Source organism: Pan paniscus, chromosome 16 (assembly GCF_029289425.2).
Source record: "Pan paniscus chromosome 16, NHGRI_mPanPan1-v2.0_pri, whole genome shotgun sequence".
NCBI classification, from domain to species: Eukaryota; Metazoa; Chordata; class Mammalia; order Primates; family Hominidae; genus Pan; species Pan paniscus.
In genome coordinates this window covers 51,254,262-51,270,124 of record NC_073265.2, presented here as the reverse complement: position 1 = coordinate 51,270,124, position 15,863 = coordinate 51,254,262, and the positions used below count along the sequence as shown (strand labels likewise).

The following is a 15,863-nucleotide window of genomic DNA, read 5'->3' as shown; positions in this document are numbered from 1 at the left end:
TAAGATCTAAAATGTCAAGACTTTTCCTGTTTTCTCTTAAACCTTTATATTAACATTTACGTTAACAAAATTTGATTTTCAGGTGGAAATATGCAATTGATTCTGTTCTTGAAGTTCATATAAGAAGGTATACACAGATGTGGTCATGGATTAACATAAAAAAGCACAGGCAGTTACTCAAGAGTTATAAAATTGCCTACAAAAACAAGTTAACACAGTCTAAAGTCTCAGAAGAAATACAGAAAGAAATTCAGGTATATCTTGCATATATTAGTGAGAGCTATTATTTGTCTAATCATCCTTTAATATTCTTCTGCATGTAATTTGAATCAAAAAATAATTTTAGGAAGAACAGAATTCACCTCTTTTTGAGAGAGAATTATGTGGGAAAATGCAGAATTTTTTTTCCAGTTTTTCTTCTTTAAAAAAACTTTTTTCCCCCCTGCAAATATCAGATAAAATAAGGTTACTGTAAACAATTTGGGGAAAGGTGTCTGGTTTTTATAATAATGTTTAGGAAGTCAGTATCTGATCTGTTTAAATATGTGTTTATTAGATAGATATATCTTACTTGTTTTGTTAGTAAACATCCTGTATTTATACGGTAGTGGCTTTTCAAAATACTTCAAAATATTATTTATAAAAAACAGCTTTTACTAAGAAGACATTTATGCAGCCAAAAAACACATGAAAAAATGCTCATCATCACTGGCCATCAGAGAAATGCAAATCAAAACCACGATGAGATACCATCTCACACCAGTTAGAATGGTGACCATTAAAAAGTCAGGAAACAACAGGTGCTGGAGAGGATGTGGAGAAATAGGAACACTTTTACACTGTTGGTGGGATTGTAAACTAGTTCAACCATTGTGGAAGTCAGTGTGGCGATTCCTCAGGGATCCAGAACTAGAAATACCATTTGACCCAGCCATCCCGTTACTGGGTATGTACCCAAAGGATTATAAATCACGCTGCTATAAAGACACATGCACACATATGTTTATTGCGGCACTATTCACAATAGCAAAGACTTGGAACCAATCCAAATGTCCAACAACGATAGACTGGATTAAGAAAATGTGGCACATATACACCATGGAATACTATGCAGCCATAAAAAATGATGAGTTCATGTCCCTTGTAGGGACATGGATGAAAATGGAAACCATCATTCTCAGCAAACTATCGCAAGGACAAAAAACCAAACACCACATATTCTCACTCATAGGTGGGAATTGAACAATGAGAACACATGGACACAGGAAGGGGAACATCACACACCAGGGACTGTTGTGGGGTGCAGGGAGGGGGGAGGGATAGCATTAGCAGGTATACCTAATGCTAAATGATGAGTTAATGGGTGCAGCACACCAACATGGCACATGTATACATATGTAACAAACCTGCACAATGTGCACATGTACCCTAGAACTTAAAGTATAATAATAATAAAAAAAAATAAGAATTTTTAAAAACAAAAACAAAAACAAAAAAACAGCTTTTACTTCTCAGGAAAGAAGAGGTCTTATCTACTCCCTTTTAAAAGGTAGAAACACGGCTGGGCATGGTGGCTCACACCTGTAATCCCAGCACTTTGGGAGGCTGAGGCGGGCGGATCACCTGAGGTCCGGAATTGGAGACCAGCCTGGCCAACGTGATGAAACCCCGTCTCTACTAAAAATACAAAAAATTAGCTGGGCGTGGTGGCGGGCGCCCGTAATCCCAGTTACTCGGGAGGCTGAGGCAGGAGAATTGTTTGAACCTGGGAGCTGGAGGTTGCAGTGAGCCCAGATCTGCCATTGCATTCCAGCCTGGCAACAAGAGCGAAACTCCCTCTCAAGAAAAAAATAAAATAAAATAAAAAATAAAAAAAATAAGCACTAAACATAGAAAGGAAGAACCGGTACCAGCTGTTGCAAAATCATGCCAAAATGTAAAGACCATCGAGACTAGGAAGAAACTGCATCAACTAGCGAGCAAAATAACCAGCTAACATCATAATGACAGGATCAAATTCACACATAACAATATTAACTTTAAATGTAAATGAACTAAATGCTCCAATTAAAAGACACAGACTGGCAAATTGGATAAAGAGTCAAGACCCATCAGTGTGCTGTATTCAGGAAACCCATCTCACGTGCAGAGATAAAAATAGGCTCAAAATAAAAGGATGGAGGAAGATCTCCCAAGCAAATGGAAAACAAACAAAGGCAGGGGTTGCAATCCTAGTCTCTGATAAAACAGACTTTAAACCAACAAAGATCAAAAGAGACAAGGCCATTACTTAATGGTAAAGGGATCAATTCAACAAGAACAGCTAACTATCCTAAATATATATGCACCCAATACAGGAGCACCCAGATTCATAAAGCAAGTCCTGAGTGACCTACATAGAGACTTAGAGTCCCACACATTAATGATGGGAGACTTTAACACCCCACTGTCAACATTAGACAGATCAACGAGACAGAAAGTCAACAAGGATACCCAGGAATTGAACTCAGCTCTGCACCAAGCAGACCTAATAGACATCTATAGAACTCTCCACCCCAAATCAACAGAATATACATTTTTTTCAGCACCACACCACACCTATTCCAAAATTGACCACATACTTGGAAGTAAAGCTCTCCTCAGCAAATGTAAAAGAACAGAAATTATAGCAAACTATCTCTCAGATCACAGTGCAATCAAACTAGAACTCAGGATTAAGAATCTCACTCAAAACTGCTCAACTACGTGGAAACTGAACAACCTGCTCCTGAATGACTACTGGGTACATAAGGAAATGAAGGCAGAAATAAAGATGTTCTTTGAAACCAGCAAGAACAAAGACACAACATACCAGAATCTCTGGGACACATTCAAAGCAGTGTGTAGAGGGAAATTTATAGCACCAAATGCCCACAAGAGAAAGCAGGAAAGATCCAAAACAGACACCGTAACATCACAATTAAAAGAACTAGAAAAGCAAGAGCAAACACATTCAAAAGCTAGCAGAAGGCAAGAAATAACTAAAATCAGAGCAGAACTGAAGGAAATAGAGACACAAAAAACCCTTCAAAAAATTAATGAATCCAGGATCTGGTTTTTTGAAAGGATCAACAAAATTGATAGACTGCTAGCAAGACTAATAAAGAAGAAAAAAGAGAAGAATCAAATAGACGCAATAAAAATTGATAAAGGGGATATCACCACCAATCCCACAGAAATACAAACTACCATCAGAGAATACTACAAACACCTCTACGCAAATAAACTAGAATATCTAGAAGAAATGGATAAATTCCTCGACACATACACTCTCCCAAGACTAAACCAGGAAGGAGATGAATCTCTGAATAGACCAATAACAGGATCTGAAATTGTGGCAATAATCAATAGCTTACCAACCAAAAAGAGTCCAGGACCAGATGGATTCACAGCCGAATTCTACCAGAGGTACAAGGAGGAGCTGGTACCATTCCTTCTGAAACTATTCCAATCAATAGAAAAAGAGGGAATCCTCCCTAACTCATTTTATGAGTCCAGCATCATCCTGATACCAAAGCCTGGCAGAGACACAACCAAAAAAGAGAATTTTAGACCAATATCCTTGATGAACATCGATGCAAAAATCCTCAATAAAATACTGGCAAACCGAATCCAGCAGCACATCAAAAAGCTTATCCACCATGATCAAGTGGGCTTCATCCCTGGGATGCAAGGCTGGTTCAATATACGCAAATCAATAAATGTAATCCAGCATATAAACAGAATCAAAGACAAAAACCACATGATTGTCTCAATAGATGCAGAAAAGGCCTTTGACAAAATTCAACAGCCCTTCATGCTAAAAACTCTCAATAGATTAGGTATTGATGGGATGTATCTCAAAATCATAAGGGCTATCTATGACAAACCCACAGCCAATATCATAGTGAATGGGCAAAAACTGGAAGCATTCCCTTTGAAAACTGGCACAAGACAGGGATGCCCTCTCTCACCACTCCTATTCCACATAGTGTTGGAAGTTCTGGCCAGGGCAATTAGGCAGGAGAAGGAAATAAAGGGTATTCAATTAGGAAAAGAGGAAGTCAAATTGTCCCTTTTTGCAGATGACATGATTGTATATCTAGAAAACCCCATCCATCGTCTCAGCCCAAAATCTCCTTAAGCTGATAAGCAACTTCAGCAAAGTCTCAGGATACAAAATCAATGTACAAAAATCACAAGCATTCTTAGGCACCAACAACAGACAGAGAGCCAAATCATGAGTGAACTTCCATTCACAATTGCTTCAGAGAGAATAAAATACCTAGGAATCCAACTTACAAGGGATGTGAAGGACCTCTTCAAGGAGAACTACAAACCACTGCTCAATGAAATAAAAGAGGATACAAACAAATGGAAGAACATTCCATGCTCATGGGTAGGAAGAATCAATATCGTGAAAATGGCCATAGTGCCCAAGGTAATTTACAGATTCAATGCCATCCCATCAAGCTACCAATGCCTTTCTTCACAGAATTGGAAAAAACTACTTTAAAGTTCATATGGAACCACAAAAGAGCCCGCATCGCCAAGTCAATCCTGAGCCAAAAGAACAAAGCTGGAGGCATCACACTACCTGACTTCAAACTATACTCCAAGGCTACAGTAACCAAAACAGCATGGTATTGGTACCAAAACAGAGATATAGATCAATGGAACAGAACAGAGCCCTCAGAAATAATGCCTCATATCTACAACTATCTGATCTTTGACAAACCTGACAAAATCAAGCAATGGGGAAAGGATTCCCTATTTAATAAATGGTGCTGGGAAAACTGGCTAGCCATATGTAGAAAGCTGAAACTGGATCCCTTCCTTACGCCTTATACAAAAATCAATTCAAGATGGATTAAAGACTTAAACGTTAGACCTAAAACCATAAAAACCCTAGAAGAAAACCTAGGCATTACCATTCAGGACATAGGCATGGGCAAGGACTTCATGTCTAAAACACCAAAAGCAATGGCAACAAAAGCCAAAATAGACAAGTGGGATCTAATTAAACTAAAGAGCTTCTGCACAGCAAAAGAAACTACCATCAGAGTGAACAGGCAACCTACAAAATGGGAGAAAATTTTCGCAACCTACTCATCTGACAAAGGACTAATATCCAGAATCTACAATGAACTCCAACAAATTTACAAGAAAAAAACAACCCCATCAAAAAGTGGGCAAAGGACATGAACAGACAGTTTTCATAAGAAGACATTTATGCAGCCAAAAAGCACATGAAAAAATGCTCACCATCACTGGCCATCAGAGAAATGCAAATCAAAACCACAATGAGATACCATCTCACACCAGTTAGAATGGCAATCATTAAAAAGTCAGGAAACAACAGGTGCTGGAGAGGATGTGGAGAAATAGGAACACCTTTACACTGTTGGTGGGACTGTAAACTAGTTGAACCATTGTGGAAGTCAGCGTGGTGATTCCTCGGGGAACTAGAACTAGAAATACCATTTGACCCAGCCATCTCATTACTGGGTATATACCCAAAGGACTATAAATCATGCTGCTATAAAGACACATGCACACATATGTTTACTGCGGCATTATTCACAATAGCAAAGACTTGGAACCAACCCAGATGTCCAACAATGATAGACTAGATTAAGAAAATGTGGCACATATACACCATGGAATACTATGCAGTCATAAAAAATGATGAGTTCATGTCCTTTGTAGGGACATGGATGAAATTGGAAATCATCATTCTCAGTAAACTATCACAAGAACAAAAAACCAAACACCGCATATTCTCACTCATGGGTGGGAACTGAACAATGAGAACACATGGACACAGGAAGGGGAGCATCACACTCTGGGGACTGTTGTGGGTTGGGGGGAGGGGGGAGGGATAGCATTGGGAGATATACCTAATGCTAGATGACAAGTTAGTGGGTGCAGCGCACCAGCATGGCACATGTATACATATGTAACTAACCTGCACATTGTGCACATGTACCCTAAAACTTAAAGTATACTAATAATAAAAAAGTAAATATGAACAAACAAATAATCAAAAAAATAAAAGGTAGAAACACACTGGATACATAATTTGCTTAATGTCTTCTGATTTCAGTTATAGAACTATTTCTAGCAATGATTCATAATGTGAAAAATGAGTTGAATTCCTGTTTTTCTGAAGTATATCACAATCACCAGTGTGAAATATTAGAAAAAGCGTAGTTATTGGCGTCAGATGGATTTGGGTTCAAGTACTGACTTGGATATTTACCAAGTGTCCTTCTGATTATGGACACAAGTTTCTCAAACTCTCAGGTCTAGTGTTCTCATATATAAAATGGTAACAATATCTGTCTTACAGAGTGGTGAGAATTGTATGAGACAGCACATAAAGCACTTGGAACACAGGTCACCTGGTTAATGTTGGATTCCCCCACGTACTTTTATATAAATGCCTCAAATCAGTTTCTACTTTAGCCTAATTATTGATTTGCAGAATTTTACATTCTTAAATATTATGTGTTTTGTAATGCCACCCTTAGTACAATGGCTATGTAATGATAAGAATGGGGGGAGTTAGAAGTAAGAATCATAAGGATGATATGTAAAACAAGTCCCCTTCCTAAATATTCTTGTTTTCATGTGCATTTATGTCTATGTGTTAATTATAATGGTCTCACAGAAAAATTATTTTCATACTATATTTAATGAGGATTTATTTTCTTGGAAAACTTATTTTCTCTTACTGTAAAAAATTAAAAAATTTAAAAGTCTAGAATACATTCAAATTTATACCAATACTTTCATTAGGTCACAGGTACTGATAATGGACTAGATATGCCTAGAAATCATGAAAGAAAAATTTCTTTTATCTAATGATTAAATTTCTTGTTTACAAGTGCCTCTGTTTTTTACAGGACTTGGAGAAGACTCTAGATGTTTTTAACATAATTTTAGCAAGGCAACAAGCACAAGTTGAGGTAATCATTTTTATTAGCTGATTTTATGTTTTAAACATGTTAATGCCCGCTTTTAAACCTAGGATCAAGAAATTGAAGTTTCACGAGGTGAGGTTTTTATTGCTTAATTTAGTCTCAGGAGAAAAGAAACTGGAGTACTGAAAAAAAGCCACTAACATGAAGGGGAAAAAAAACCTTATTTTTATTATTATTATTTTTTTGAGATGGAGTCTTGCTCTGTCTCCCGGGCTGGGATGCAGTGGCGTGATCTTGGCTCGCTGCAACCTCTGCCTCCCGGGTGCAAGTGATTCTCCTACCTCAGCCTCCTGAGTAGCTGGGATCATAGGCGTGTGCCACCACGCCCGGCTAATTTTTTTTGTAATTTTAGTAGAGATGGGTTGTCGCCATGTTGGCCAGCCTGGTCTTGAATTCCTGACCTCAGGTGATCCACTCACCTCGGCCTCTCAAAGTGCTGGGATTACAGTCGTGAGCCACTGCGCCTGGCCACTTAGAAAATTTTATAATGAAAAATCTGAAAAACTCCAAGAAGAAAGTAAATAAAAGACATCTATAATCCTGACAACTTAGAATACCACTGTGATCATTTTGGCTATCAGTTTTTCTCCCATGCTTATATACCTGCGTATTTATGCTTTTTATCTCCTTTTTTTTTTTTTACTTTTTCTTTGTTTCCTCTTCCTTCCCTTCCTTCTTCCTTCTCTCCCTCTCATCTTTCTTTTCTGCTTTCCTTCCTTCCTCTTTCCTTCACTTTCTTCCTTTTTTTCCTTTCTTTCTGAAATTGGAAATGATCTACTGATAATGTTTTATAACTGCTTGTTTATTGATGCCTTATGCGCAGTGTTCCATGTCATTTCTAAGATTCTGTAACATGACTTTTTGGTAATGAAAACAAAATTACAAATGCAATATAACTCATTGTAGAAAAGTTAGAAAATATAGATAAATAAAACAAAAACACTCATCTCAGAAACTAAAAGTAACTACTGTTAATACCTTTCTGTATATCCTTTTAGTCCTTTTTATAGTTACAGATGTCCATGTACTTACTCATACTTTTAAATGAGATTAAGGCATATACAGTTGACCCTTGAACAAACTGAACGTTAGGGAGGCCAAGCCCCCACACAATTAAAAATTTGTGTATAACTACTTTCTCTCTCTTTTTTTTTTTTTTTGAGATGGAGTCTTGCTCTGTTGCCCAGGCTGGCGTGCAGTGGCGCAATCTTGGGTCACTGCAACCTCTACCTCCCAGGTTTCAAGCGATTCTCCTGTCTCAGCCTCCTGAGTATCTGGGACTATAGGCATGTGCCACCATGCCCGGCTAATTTTTGTATTTTTAGTAGAGATGGGGTTTCACCACATTGGCCAGGCTGGTCTCGAACTCCTGACCTCAGGTCGTCCACCCGCCTTGGCCTCCCAAAGTGCTGGGATTACAGGCATGAGCCACCGTGCCTGGCCTGTGTATAACTTTAGATTCTTCAAAAACTTAACTACTGGTAGCCTACTGTTAACTGAAAGCCTTATTGATAAATAGTTGATTAACACATATTTTTAAATGTTATATGTATTGTACACTGTATTCTTACAATAAAGTAAGCCAGAGAAAAGAAAATGTTATTAAGAAAATTATAAGAAAGTGAAAATATATTTACTATTCAGTAAGTAGAATTCGATCACCATAAAGGTCTTCACATTGAGTAAGCTGAGGAGTGGGAGGAGGAAGAGGAGGATTGTCTCAGGGGTAGCAGAGGCAGAAGAAAATCCTTGTATAAGTGCACTCATGCCGTTCAAACCCATGTTGTTCAAGGGTCATCTCTACACTTGTTCATTTATTTAGCAAGTACTCACTGAGTGTCTGTTATGCTTGCATTATGACTAAAAGTGTAGACTTGGGAGTCAGATGGTCTGGATTCTGATCCCAGCTTTGCCATCTACTAATTATATGATTTTGGGCCATTTGACCCCTCTGTGCCTTAGTTTCCTGATTTGCGAGATGAGATTAATTAGTAGTACCTATGTCTTAGGGTTATTATTAGGAGTACCTCATAATTCATATAAAACACTTAAATGATTATGTGCCTGGCACATAGCAGTTACTAAACACGTGATTTTTTTCATTGTCATTATCATTTGCATTAGCCTACATAAATGAACAAAACAGACAAAAATCTTTTATTTATATTGTAGGGGACAAGGTTAATAAGTACTTCAATAAGAATAAAGTAGGAAAGAATATAAGGAGCACTGAAGCTAGTCAGTGATAATGATTTGCAGTTTTAAACAGGGTTGTCAGGAAAAGCCTCACTAACAAGGAAACATTTGAGCAAAGACCTGAAGATCATGGGGCAATCAGCCAGAAAGATATCTAAGGGAAAGGTATAACCAGGCAGAATTAATAAAGTGTAACTGCTTAAAGGTTTTGGGGTTGGAACATACCTGGCTCATTCAGGAAACTAACTGGAGTCCTGAGAGAGGGAAGAGTGGTGGTTGATGAGGTCAGAGAAGTAAGGTAGCAGAGGAATGGGAGGGCTGCTCGTGGGAGTTGAGATTGCCAGATTGTGTAGCATCTTACAAGCCATTGTGTGGATTTGGGCTCTTACTCTGAATTGGGAAACTAATAGTAGGTTTTGAAACAGGGTGATATGATCTGGCATAAGTTTTAAAATTCACCCTGGCTACTTTGAAAGCAGACTGTAGGAAGGAAGGCAAGAGTGAAGACAGGGGGAGCAGTTAGGAGGCTATTGAAATAGTTGAGATGAGTGGTGATAGTAGCTTTACTGAGAATGGTTGCAAATAAAGGTGATCAGAAAGGGTCAGATTCTAGATATACTTTGAGGGTACAGCCAGTATTTCCTGACTGACTAGATGTGAGTTGTAGGAGAGAGAGTAAAAAATGCCTTTAAATATTTTGACCTGGAGCAGTTGGAAGGATGGATTTGCTGTCAAATAAGAGGGGGAAGATGGGAGAGAACAAGCTTGAGTGAGATGAGAGAAGACCGTGAGTTCAGTTTGGGACCTATTAAGTTTTAGCTATTTCTTAGACCTCAGAGGGGCAGTGGAGTAGGCAATTATGTGGAGTTCAGAAGAGGAGTCTGTGCTGGATATAGAAATGTAGGAAGGGTCAGCACATGGATTTCTTTAAAACCATGAGATTGCATGAGATCACCTCAGGAATTAGAATAGCTAGAGAAGAGGAGAGTTGCAAAGATCCAAAGCTTCTATTGTTACAATCAGAGGGATGGGAAAGAACCAGCAAAGGTGACCATAAAGGGATTGCCAGAGTTGTAATAGGGAAGCTGTATGAATGTAACACCTTCAAATTCAAGTGAAGAAAGAATTTCAAGGAAGAGAAAGTGATCAACTGTGACAGATGCACCTGATTTTTTAACTAAGATAGGACAGAATTGAACATTAAACCTACTAAATATGGGATATTTTTAGCCATGACGTTTTTCAAGTAATTTTTTGGCACCAATTTCTTTTTATTCTCTTCTTTTGCACTCTTGATTATTTGGACTCTTAATTTTATATTCTATACATATATATATATATATGTATGTAAAATATATAGGCAAGGATGAAAACACCCATATGTATAAGATATATGTATTCATATATAAGATATATGTGTGTGTATGTAATATATATATATGTGTGTGTGTGTGTGTGTGTGTATTTAGACCTTTTGGTGCTCTGTTCTTTTTTTTTTCCTGCAATCTTTTTTCTCTCTCTAAGGCTAGATAATTTCTGTTGATCTATCTTCAAGTTCTGTCTTTCTTCTGTCATCTTCATTTTGCTATTGAACCCATCCTGGGAGTTTTTAATTTCAGATATTATATTTTTCAGGTCTAAAATTACTATTGAGTTTTTTTTTATAGTTTGCATTTCTCTATTGAAGATTCCAATCTTTTTAGTAATTTCCAGTGTGTTTGCCTTTATGTCATGTACTATAGTTACAGTGCCTCTCTGATAGTTCCAGCTATCAGACATCGAAGTTATCTGATTATTGGCATCTGATGATTATCTTTTCCTTGAGAATTGGTTACATTTTCAGTTTTATTTGTTTTCATATGTCAAGTAATTTTGGATTGTATTTTTGACATTGTGATTATTATATAATCTCTGGATCTTGTTATAATCCTCTGGAAAATGTTGACATTTTGTGTTAGTGTACAACCTAGTTAAGTTGTGAATCTAAGTTGTGTTTGCCTTCTGTGGATGGTGGTTCAGATTTCAGTTCAGCTCTTTAAACCTTTGGTATGTAAGTTTGAGTTTGTTTTACACGTGAATATTACTGGGGTTAGTTTGAGACTTGTGCAGATGGTTCATATTAGTTCATGTGGCTAAGACCTTTGCTACTTTGGTTTGGGTTAGTTTCACATATGTAAAGCTTGTATTAGACTGAGATTTGGACGGGTTCATATACAGAATTAAGAGATATCCCCTTCTCCAGCTCTTTCCCTGCCAGGGTTTTCTCACATACATTCTGGCCTTCATGAACTCCATTTACTGGTTCCTTGGCCGGAAATACGGAGTTTTTCTCAGGGTTTTAGCTGCCTGTGCAACTGTGCTCCATGTTCCTCTGCTCTGCTCCATGGTGAGGCCCTTGCTCAGGGCAGAGCCATGTATAGTAGTTTTCTATGTCTGTATAACAAACGTAGTGGCTTGAAACAACACATAGCTATTATCTCTGAGTTTCTCTGGGTCTGGAGTCTAGGTATGGGTTAATTGAGTCCTCTGCTTAAGGTTTTAAAATATTGCAAGATGTTGGTTTGGGACTATGGTATCTGAAACGTGACTGATGGAGGATCCACTTTCCTTGGCAGAATTTAGCTCTTTGTGGCTGTGGAATGGAAGGCTTCAGCTTTTTGTTGATTTCTGGCTAGAGCTACCCTCAGCTTATAAATATCATCTTCAGTTCCTTGCCTAATGGGCTTCCCAACATAGACAACCATAACATGGCAGCTTTCTTCTTCAAAAGAAGAAACTGCAGCAAGATGGTCACTAAAGTTTTATGTATATAACATACACATTGTACACAGAATCAAGTATATTTTATTACCTTTGCCATATTTTATTGTTTAGAAACTAGTTGCAAGTCATGCCCATGCTCAAGGGCAAGAACATTAGAAATGGGAGATTATGGTGGTGGGGTGGAATGGGGTGGGCACAACATGTGAGAAAAACAAACGTCATGGAAAACTCACTCTTGTGCAGGTCACTTCTCCAAATTGTGACCCCTTCTACTGTTTGCCTGCTTTGCTTACTTTTCAAAATCTCGGGTAGATCTTTTTTATATTTTGTTCAGAAGTTTTATTTGGGTTGAAGAGGGCTTATGCCACCATGGAACTAAAACTTTCACTGAAATTAGTAATAAAGAAGTAACTTAAGAGCAATTTTTATAGAATAATGTGGGCAGAAGCTTGATAGGAATGAGAGAGCATGAACGACTGGGAATGGGAGACAATGAGTAGGAACAGTATGATTCTTTGCTGTAAGCAGAGCAGATAAATGGAGCAGTAAGTGGTGGACAGTGTGGAGTCAAGAGAAGGTTTTGTAACTTGCTTTTCTTTCTTTAAAAAAATTGTATCCATTTTCAATGTCAGCAGAATCATTTATCTGACATCATTTAAGATAGCTGAATAGAGGCCGATGTGGTGGCCCACTCCTGTAATCCCAGCACTTTGGGAAGCTGAGATGGGCAGATCACGAGGTCAGGAGTTTGAGACCAGCCTGGCCAACATAGTGAAACCCTGTCTCTACTAAAAATACAAAAATTAGCCGGGTGTGGTGGCACACACTTGTAATCTCAGTTACTTGGGAGACTGAGGCAGGAGAATCGCTTGAACCCGGGAGGTGGAGGTTGCAGTGAGCCGAGACCATGCCATTACACTCCAGCCTGGGTGACAGAGTGAGAATCCGTCTCAAAAAAAAAAAAAAAAAGATAGCTGAATAGTATTCCATTCTGAGCATATACCAGAATTTGCTTCACTGTTTCTCACTGGCTATATTTAATTGTAAGTGACTCTACAATGAATAGCCTTATCTCTGCATTTTCTCAAACATCCCTTATTTTCTCACAGGCAAATTCCCCAAGGTACAAGTTATTAGGTCAGAAAGTATGAATATTTTAAAAGGTATTTGCTACTGCTGGGGATTGTTCCTATGAAAGAGAGGAATGAATCACTGGAGGAAACAATTTCAATCCTCCACGACTTAAGTTGCTTTAGCTTAAATGTGTATTCTTAGTACCAGCTACAGTTGCTTAAAAAGTGAAGAAAGAGAACTAATATTGGGATGCAGTAGACAAAGAAGGATGGACGTAGAAGAGAAGGCAATTTGACCTATCTAACATTGATTTTTTTCATTGTAATGGAAAGTACATAGGGCTGGAGTTTAAAATGTAGGCGGAGGATTGGCTGAAGTTATTTACCATGGGCAACTTAGTTGGACAGAGAAGGAAGTGAAGGCAACAAGGGGGTAATTGAGGAAAAGGGAAAGCGCTCTGCATCCATCTTCATCTTAGGTCTCATTTGTATATTTTTATTTATTTTTGGTCTCATATATATATGTGTATATATATATATATGCTTTGAAATAACTATAGGTTTACAATAAGTAGCAAAGATAGTTCACAGAGGTCCTGTGTACCCTTCACCTGTTTCTCCCAGTGCTTACATCTACATAATATAGTACAATACCAAAACCAAGAATTTGACATTGGTATGTGTGTGTATAGTTCTGTGACAGCTCTCATATTTTTAAATATTAATTCTTATTTATTTTAAAATGGTAATTGACAAACGTAGGAAAACTTTTCTTCACTGTTCTTTGTTACTTCATTTTCTTCATAGCCTTTCTGTGTTTGAAATTAGTATTTTTGATTGTGTGCTTTCCTACGAATTCATCTCTTTTTCTCTTTATTATGTGTAAAATTTTCAGTTTATTTTTAAATTCCTTGAAATTTGTAGCATGCTGATCACACCTTTAACTAAGATTTCAACGCTAATGCTAATAATGGCTTTATCTTTCTTTTAAAGGTTTTCAGATATTTAAGTAGAGATTTGGGAGGAAGTTGAATGTTGGGGTTTGTCGCCATACTATCTTGATGTCTCTTAGGATATTTTAAAAAGGTTAATTTCAGTTAATTTTTTTTCCAAAATAAAATGGCTTCTTTACCCCAAAGTGTAAAAAAAGCATTATCTATTTTTATAAAGAATAATTTTTATGGTAGCTAAGAATATGGTAACAATGAAAAAATACAATTTAGTGCCTGCCGTTTTAAAACTTAAAGCTATCAGTTTGGTTAAAAGAGATGTTGATAAAATATCCAAATGCTTTTTAGCTTTTTCTGCTTTTAGATTTGTAAAAACTGTTCATGAATTCATCTATTTATTAAGTCTCAGTATCTAAGAGAGGTTCAAACTTGAAGTTTCTGGTTGCATTTTCCCTAAAAGAATTCATAGAAGATTCTTAAAAGTGGAAAAACTCAGATGATACACATTTAATTGGGTGTCATTTCCAAAAAAGCTCGGTTTTATCTACTTGTGAAACTGTTGAAGCAGTTAATTCCCTTTATCATGATCTCTGCTGTTGAAGGAAACTAGTTTGTTGTCATCTCAGTGGTTCTGAACCTTGGCTGCATGTTAGAATCACCAGGGGAATTAAAAAAAAAATACCTCTCTCTTGAGACAGAACCCACTCTCTCAAGATTTGATTTAATTGTTGTGTGGTCGGGCTTTGGCTTTGGCATTTTTTCTCATAAAGCTTCTAGATGATTCTTTTGTGCAGCAAGGATTGAATACCACTGAGCTGTGGTATCCACAGTAGCTGATTTGTCATTTACTTTCATCTTGCAGTTTCAAACAGGGCTTGAAAATGTATATACTCATCCCTAGCTTGTGACAAAAGTTTAACATTTTGCCCATCCTTAATCTTTACATTCACCAATCAAACCTATTCTCTTTACTATAGAATTCAACTCTTTACTTTTATCTTCTCTTTTGTATTATTCCACTTTTTATTACACACAGAGGCTTACAATATGTTACCGATTCACTACCAATTTCAAATACTTTAAGTGGAAAAATTATTGAAATTTACTTATTCAGGGAATGAGAACATATAATCTAAATTACTTACCCCTTTATTTTGTTTATCCCTGTATTCTGCCTTTTGGTTATTCATCCATATTTCTCTGAAAAGTGGGCAAAGAGAAGGAGCGATAGAAAATCAAGTCAGGATTTGTTGAGAAAAGAGGGTGAAATTAGATTTAAGGACTATTTTAATTTATATCCCTCCTTCTGCCACTGTCCTAGTTAGCAAGCCAGCTTTGTATATGAATTCTGAAATATAATTGTTTTAAATTAATACTTTTTGGGTGTGTTCCCTTTCAAGGAACTTTTCGTTTTATAAACATGCAGTTCTGGTGGCTTCTTAACTTAAAAATTTGGAAGAATTTGGAAGTCACATTGCTTAGAAATATTTTACTTGAAACCTTAACTATATTGCTCATAACATGCAGCCTCATCAAAATGCTATCAGTTGGTGTGAGAAGTATTAATAAACTAATAGGGGGACTGCATTTAACTAAATTATGTTGTGAGCATCATTTACGATCTTGACTGGTGCAATGTTACGTAGCGTTAAAAAAAAAAAGAACCATTGTTTTTTTCCCAGGCTACACCTGAAAATGAAGAGGGCAACATTCTTAAAGTAAATTTTTTAATTTTTATTTTTTAGGTGATTCGGTCTGGGCAAAAATTAAGGAAAAAGTCTGCTGACACAGGCGAGAAACGTGGAGGCTGGTTTAGTGGGTTTTGGGGTAAGAAAGAGTCTAAGAAAAAGGACGAAGAATCATTGATTCCTGAAAGT

The 15,863-nt window shown here is 37.1% G+C and overlaps 1 protein-coding gene across 9 annotated transcripts in view; it reads left to right on the top strand.

Annotated features, from left to right (window-relative positions):
* VPS13C (vacuolar protein sorting 13 homolog C) overlaps positions 1 to 15,863 on the top strand; it is a 205,126-nt gene that overhangs the window by 52,057 nt on the left and 137,206 nt on the right. For all 9 annotated transcript variants that reach the window (XM_034938865.3, XM_034938864.3, XM_055098860.2 and 6 more), the window contains 3 exons: positions 83 to 254; positions 6,927 to 6,989; positions 15,732 to 15,861. In XM_034938865.3, the coding sequence (XP_034794756.2) occupies positions 83 to 254; positions 6,927 to 6,989; positions 15,732 to 15,861 (365 nt within the window). The remainder of the gene's footprint in view (positions 1 to 82; positions 255 to 6,926; positions 6,990 to 15,731; positions 15,862 to 15,863) is intronic.